General features: G+C 57.4%; 1 protein-coding gene across 1 annotated transcript; it reads right to left on the minus strand.

Annotated features, from left to right (window-relative positions):
* Nucleotides 1-2,005: 2,005 nt before the first annotated feature.
* Nucleotides 2,006-7,230, minus strand: NKX1-1 (NK1 homeobox 1). The gene is made up of 2 exons (XM_074821344.1): nucleotides 6,879-7,230; nucleotides 2,006-2,829 (listed from the first exon to the last, which is right to left on the minus strand). The coding sequence occupies exons 1-2, from the start codon at nucleotides 7,228-7,230 to the stop codon at nucleotides 2,006-2,008; spliced, it is 1,176 nt and encodes a 391-aa protein (XP_074677445.1).
* Between the last annotated feature and the right edge of the window lie 242 nt (nucleotides 7,231-7,472).

Genomic DNA, 7,472 nt, shown 5'->3' on the forward strand with positions numbered 1-7,472 from the left:
ACACCCCTCCACCCCGCCCCGCCGGCTGCTGGGCTCCAGCACCCACCCGGGCACTGGAAACCACCCGCCCCTTACCTCTAATATCAGCGATCGTGGCAGGGTTTCTTTCCACGGGAGAGCTGAAACATTTCCTTTATTTCTCCAGCGGGTGTGCGGGAGGGGGGAGGCGGCTGCGGAGCGCGGTCCCTCTCCCCGCGGCGCCCCGCAACCTGCGGCTGCCAGATCTGAGCCGGGAGAGGGGGGGGGGGGACGACACACGACGAGGAGGGGACCGGGAGGGGACCAGGAAGGGACAGGGAGGGGACCAGGAGGAAGGAGCCGAGAGGGGAGGGAGCTCGGGCGCCCCGGCCGTCGGGCAGCGAGGCTGGGGGCCGGGTGCCGCAGCCGGCCCCGCGGGGAAGGGCGCAGCGCTCAGCCCCTCTTTTTGCTCCCCAAAATCGCTCCGGAAAACTCTAGTTTCTTAACATTGCCCCTGGGAAGGCACTTGTCAAATTTCTGGGCAGAGGGAAAAAACAAACAAAACAAGCTAAACACAAAAAAATAATGGAAAGAGAGAGCTCTTCCTCGGCGTGAACTTTGGGATCACGCAGGGAGAGTGGAAATGGCACAAAATCGTCCCTTCGGCATCGGGCTGGAACCTGGTGTTACAGCTGTAGCCAGCTCGGGGTGGCCAAAGCGATTATAGACTTTTTCTTTGAAATTAAGGAAAAATATAATAAACTAGGGATTATAAAAGACAGACTTTGATACTAGCTTAAAAGTAATCAGTGGAATGGCGATGGAAAGATTATTTTTTAAAGTGTCGGAATCTGAATGAAAGAGACGATTTATTAAATTTACACAAACCCAAAATATCAGACTCCCTGTCTGCAGAAACACAGGAGAAATCTCGGATTCTCTACAAGGAAAAAAAAAAAAAAATTTTTCTTAGTACTGCACGATAGCAATCGGCAAATCCAATTAAGAAAATGCAAACAAGGGAACTAAGAGGTACCCGCTCTCGAACAAGAATAAAGTGTAAAGAATAAAGTTTATTTGCGTATAAGTAATACGCTCTCAGAATAAACGAAAAAGGGTGGTGCAAGACATCCCTCCAAACGTCTCCTGAGCCAGGCGTTTTCCAGAGGAAACACGTCTTACAAAAATTCAGCCGAAAACTCACCACCACGGAAAGCCGCCGTTTCCTTAAAGTTTATTGATTGATTTAAAGTGTTTAGCAAACAAAGTGCTTTCTATATCATCTCTTGCTCATTACTCCCATACCTTATACATTAATTATAAAGTTAAAACTTTTTTTTTTTTTTTGTAACAACCAGAAATATACAGAAATGATTAACGTAAAAAACCAAGCCCGCGCCCCAGCAGCCGCCCCCGCCGCCCCTTCCCCGCGTGTCCGCAGCGGCTCGGCCAGGTTCGGGTTTCGTTGAAGAGTGACGTATGTAAAAAATAACCGTCGTCACCGTGAGGTCACGGGAGGGAGCGGCACGTCGTTGCCTCAGCAATGTCGAGGGACAGGACTGATAGTTCTCTGTTTTACCCTGAGAGTCAAATGGGTACATAATCTATTATTTTTTTTTCAAGTCTTTTACGAGTGGCCAGACCAGAATAAAAACGAAGCCAAAAAGAAAAAAAAAAAAAATCAAACCCACATAGCGACGAGGGACGGTGAAAATAAAAATACAGGTAACGATGATTTACATCTACTTGTATGTACACGGGGGAGGGAGGTTTTCCTCCTCCCCTCCGAAGCGCAGTCCGGACACATCGCGTATAAAAAGGGTCGTAGAAATGATTGCGGGCGCTGGGGCCTGGGGGTGTCGGCGGGACCCCCTGGCCGCCCCTTCCCTCCCGATGTCGCGGTTGTTGGTTTCACCTCTGAGGGGGTGAGGTTTCACCTTTGGCCACGCGGCGACCGGTCCCCCAGGCGCCCTGAGGGGCAGCGGGGTGCAGAGGGAAGGGGCCGAGGGGTGAGGAGGAGGAGGGGGGAGAGGAAGGGGGGTCGGGCTTATAGGTGCGGGGTGTAGAAAGCCGGCGCGCCGTAAGTCTGCGAGCCCAGGACGAAGGGCGAGAGGACGGCGGGGCTGGGGAGGAAGGGCAGCTGCGCGGCGCAGACCAGCCCGCCGGCCGGGTGTCCGGCGTAGCCGCCGGGCCCGTGCATGGAGAGCGGGTTGCCCATGGGGGGCGAGTGGCTGAGGGGGCTGAGCCCCCCCGCCAGCGCCCCGCCGCCCAGCCCGCCGCCCGCCCCGCCGCCGCCGCCCCCCCCGCCGGTGGGCGCGCTGGTGTCGGCCCCCGGGTTCTGCTTCTTCCACTTGGTGCGGCGGTTCTGGAACCAGATCTTCACCTGCGTCTCGGTGAGGCTGAGCGAGAGCGCCAGGTTGAGGCGCTCGCAGACCGACAGGTACCGCGTGGACTTGAACTTGTTCTCCAGCGCCACCAGCTGCTCGTAGGTGAAAGCTGTCCGCGCCCGCCGGGGCTTCCCCGACTTGGAGTCCGAGCCCGTCCGCTTCCTCTTAGGCTTGGCCTGCTGCTGGCTGGGCTGCGCCCCGACGGGGGCCGCCGGCGGCTGCTGAGGGGGCGGCGGGGGCGGCGGGGGGGGCGGCGGCGGCGCGGGGGGGGACGCGCCGCCCGCTTCGGCCGCCTCGGCGTGGAGGTGGCCCGGGTCGGGCTCGCCGGGCGCGGCCGAGCTGCTGCTGCCGGTGCTGCTGCTGCTGCTGCTGCTCTCCTCGCTGCACAGCTCCTCGTCGTCGGGCGGCTCGCTGTCGGGGCTGCGGCTCGGCCGGCTGCCGTAGTCGAGGTCGCACTCCTCGGCCTTGTAGAGCTCGCCGTCCTCTGCGGACAACCGACAGCCAAGTTAGGACAAACTCCCCGCCGCCGGACCCAGCCCCAGCCCGGTCCCGGCCCCCCTCCCCTCCCGTGCGGCCTCCCCGGGGCGGGGGGAACCCGGCCCCGCCGGTGGGGCGGATTTACCGGCCCGGCATCCCCGCTGCCGTTGAGACGGGGGTGCTCGGGGAGCGGGGCCGCCCTGCCCGGCTCCCCCGGGGCCCTCCGCCCGCGGCGGGGATGCGGCTAGTCCGTATGTCCGCCCCCCGCTCCCGGCTGCGCGCCCAGCCGCTCATCCGGGGATGGCTGGGGGGGGACAAGGCGAGGAGTTGCCCAGAACGGCCGGGACGGGGCCCGGAGCCTCCTCCGAGGGAGTCCCGGGGGGTGCGGCCCTGGGGCCGGGAACGGGCCGTCCAGCCCGGGGAGGCTTTGCCAGCGCTGCCCTTCCCAGCACCCAGAGCTGGCAGCGGGACGTGGCCAGGGCAGGGTACACCCCCCCCTTCCCACCTCCGCCAGTGCGCCCAGCAAACGCTCAGGGGCCGGGAAGGCCTCTGGGAAGGCAAAAGGGGGGTCCCCGGGGTCCCCCGGAGCCGCCCGGGAGAAGCCCCCGCGCTCCCCGCCCGGGCCGAGCCAGCTCTGGTTTGGCAGCGGGCGACAAAGATGTCCCATCGCTTTTAACAATTTTAGTGGCGGAAATCTCCTCTCCGACCGGAGATTTGCTGGTTTTTGCTCTGGCATTTTTAACCCTTTCTCCGCCTGGTTTGACCTCTTGTCACTTCCCGAGATGGAAGTATTAAAGTGGAGTAAATACATGTATTGATTAGCAGAGCAGATACAAACTTAATTAAACTCATTTTGTGTAATGTACAAACTAGTTAACGGTCATTTAATTTATTTGGGTTTATATTACGCTCCAATTAACGGGTCTCCATCGGAGAACAGGGTAATTATCCGATATTTAAGGCTATTGGACTTCTGCTGACGGTTCTGGCGTGGTGAAGCCTGGAAGCAAATCGCAGTTTCCAGGGAACCGGCTCCTCCTGACCCCGGCCGGGGCTCGGGCTCCTCCGGGGGAGCCGGGGGGCAAAACCTCTCCGCCGCGGGGACGGGGATGGTGGGAGGCACCGCGGGCAGGTCGGGGGGGCAGAGGCCCAGAAATACCACCCTTCTGAGCTCTCAGGCACTCCTAAACTTCCCTCCACTCGCACCCGCAACTGGGGTGCAGCTCCGGGAACCCCCTAATCAAGGGCTCCTTTAACTTGGTTAACGGAGATACGCAAATAGAAAGTGAATCGCTCATCTGTCGCCCTTATCCCGGGCGTACTTTACTTGGTTTTAATCCTCAAAAAGCCTGAATGCGCTATTGCACCCCAAACTTTGCCCATATCCTAACGCCGGACACCCTAAAACCCGTAGATAAGGTGTGGGGGGGGTGGGTTTAAAAAGTGTGTTTTGTTCAACGACCTGATTTCGGCTGACGTCGGGTATGGCTGACTCGTTAGGAGAAAAAGGGGCAGAGAAGTTTATTGTAAACCTCTTCGCCAGGAAAACATCCCTTAATAACTCGGGGTTCATTAACAGACTTTTCCAGCGCTCTGTTCAAATCGGCTCTAGAAAAAGTGAGTGATCGCCGCCGTACATCCTTGTGAACCGAGTTCTATCTTCCCCAACCCGACACAGTGCAGGCGGACAAGCATCCTGCAACCTGTAGAACCTGTTAGAAATTGCAGTGCGTAATTTTTTTTGCAACAGCGATTGTGTAGATCCGCCTGCGGGGCAGCTCTGGGGACGGAGCGCAACGCCAGCGCACATCGCGCTCACACAGACCCATGAGGGACCCTGCAGTGGCTATGTTAGAGTTCATTTTTTTCCAATAAACTCTAGGAAAGCCCAGGCGTAGCTCAACTATATATTAAAAAAAAAAAAAACCAAAACAACCCAAAACAAAGAAACAAAACAAAACCAAAAACAAAGCCCAACAAAAAAAAACACAACAAAAAAAAAAAAAAAAAAAAAGAAAAACGCAGCGCGACTACAACTGGCGAAGGAGATTGACGCTGGACTTGCGATTTTGTTTCTGAAAAGTGTTAAATGTTAATTTAATACGGAGTTTTAACCCTTCTATTTAACCTTAAATGAGTTTTACCAGCGGTGTGTGACAAGCGCTGTTTTCACTCTTTTTGCCAGAAAGCCTTCGCATTTTCTGGGTGTTGGTACTTTTCTGGCCAGAGCTACTTTCCGGAACGCTTCTCCGAAATTAAACCGCTGCTTGAGCTAATACTAATTACAATGGGGAAATAGAGGAATTATATTTCGTGGTTTTTGAGCAGTCCCAGATCTATTCGTGACTGTTGCCATAATATTAAGGCGGTGGGACCGAAGGGCTAAATGTGCCATGTGTTCGGGAAACTTGTCAGCAGGCGAAGCCACCGCTTCGTGATGCCTCCAAATATATTTATTTTTGGAGAAGTGATAGAGTCGCATTTCTCTCCTTGTCTGGAGATAAAAGTGTGAGATTAGCGATAGGCTGACCTCGTCAGTCTTTCTGATCGCCCAAATCTATTTAGTATGACAAAAGTCAGACGAGTTGAGACGAATAATTACTCCAGCTACGCACTGCTTTTAAAAATCTCTTTTGAATTCTATTAATGCCCCGTTCCTGCTTTTGCTTTAGAGATTAAAAACGCATCTGTTGTAAAAGGCTCGGGCTGGAGCAGATTCCAGACCTCTTTCGCTGACGAATTTTAATTGGAAGTGTCACGCTATGGCGGGGTTAGAAAGCTCCGAGTCCTCCTCTCCCGGCCCAGAGACAGAGAAATTATTTTTCCCTATCCGAGAAGTTTATCCCCCCGCTACTCGCCGCCCCTTCTCTCCCCTTTCAGGACACAGAATAGCTATAGATATTTTTCAGAACCCCCGTCTTTTCCCGGAAACCCTCAGCTATCCCCGGAGTCGCGGTGTTTAGAGGTGAGAAAGTTGGGATATTTGGACCCAGAAAGAAAAAGCAATCTAGAGCTTGGGTCGAATGCAATTCCCGATCAATAGAGAGCCCTAATAAGTGTAATAGGTTTTAATCGAGTAATTATCCGAATTTTGACCCTATAATTTAGATGTTAGGGAAGAGTTTGCAAGGTGCTTGAAAGAGATATGCACAATTCGATAATAGGATATCGATCCAGGCAGTCCTACATGCCACTCTGGGGCGATTTCCCCCATTATCCAGCCTCTTTACGCTGCTAAGCACATTTTACCTTAAATGTAATCGAAGGAATTTAATTGTTTTTCCAGAGATAACCAGCATTTTGTCACAATTAGTCTGATTTGTCCTAAAAAAGCCAAGGGGAGAGAGAAAATTGGATCTGTCGCCCAGAGCAAGGGGCGGCAGGCTGCGGGGAGGCGGCGGGGGGAGGGACGGGGACAGCGGTTCTGGGGAGAAGATACATAAAAGTCATAAATGCCTGGGGGGAGCCAGGCGAGGTGGGGCTCCGGGGGGGCACGGGGAGAGGGTTTCGCACCCCCGGGGACGGAGGTCCGGCCCTCTGAAGCCTCAGCTCTAGGAGCCTCTTGCAAGTTTGCCCGAGCCAGAACTGACACCCGGGGCTGCCTCTTCCCGGGAGGAGGAAGAGGATGGCGGGGTCCCTCCCCACCCCAGCCGGCCCGGCACCCTCGGGACTGATCCTGCCGCTGCCGGGATGCCCCCGCCGAGCCCCCTGGGGCGAGCGCAGGGAGCGGAGCCCGCCCGGTGCCGAGCCCCGGGGACACGCCGCCAGCCCCGGGGTGATGTGCCCGTCCCTCCGCCCTGCCGCCCCCCAACCTAACGCAGCTTTTCCCCCTCTTTACATCCAGCGGCAGCAGCGCAGGGAGCGTTGGCACTGCCCCGAGAGCCGGCAGCCCCCAGCGCCCCGACTCCCGAGGCTGCCAGTGGGGTGGGGGGGTGTGGGGGGGCCGGGGATGATCTCTAAAAGCATGCAAGCCCCTTCCTCGGGGAGCTGGGGGCAGCCCCCCATCCCGGGAGGTGGGGGTGCGGGGGGAGGCTCCGAGCCCCCAGATCTACTTACTGATCAGGTCTGCGGACTTCTTGCACGCGTCGAAATCTTCGGCGAGAGCCTTTTGCTCGGCCAGCTCCGTCCCTAAGTCCTCGGGCTTATCCTCCGCCCCCAGCGTGAACTCGGTCCCCACCGATTTGTACAAGACGGCGCACTGCCTCCTCTTGCTGTTGAATTTGTTAGGGTCCAGGATGTCGAGCACGGAGAAGGAGGTGGTCCTGTGCACCAGGGGCAGCGCGGCCACTGCCCCCTCTTGTCCGGGGGTGTTGCTCGGGTTGTCCCCTTGCCTGTCCCTGTTTCCCGGGCAGGAGTAGAGCGGCAGCTCGCCGCCGGGGGAAACCCGCGGCTCCCCATGGCTGTCCATGCCGCCGGCCCCGAGTAAGCCGCAGGGCTCCCCGCCGGCGCCCGCCGGGGCTGTCACCGCCGCGGCTGCCGCTGCCGGGATGGAGATGTCACCGACCTTGTCTCTGCTCACATTCATGACTCTTTGCAGAGCCCCTCTCGGTTGCAACTTCTCCCCCCCCCCGCCCCCCCCCTCCTCCTCTTGCTCCCCCCCCCCCCCCCCCTTCCTCCGGCGAAGTTGAGCTGGAAACTCCTCCCCGGCCC

The sequence above is a fragment of the Strix aluco genome, chromosome 4, assembly GCF_031877795.1.
Source record: "Strix aluco isolate bStrAlu1 chromosome 4, bStrAlu1.hap1, whole genome shotgun sequence".
NCBI classification, from domain to species: domain Eukaryota; kingdom Metazoa; phylum Chordata; class Aves; order Strigiformes; family Strigidae; genus Strix; species Strix aluco.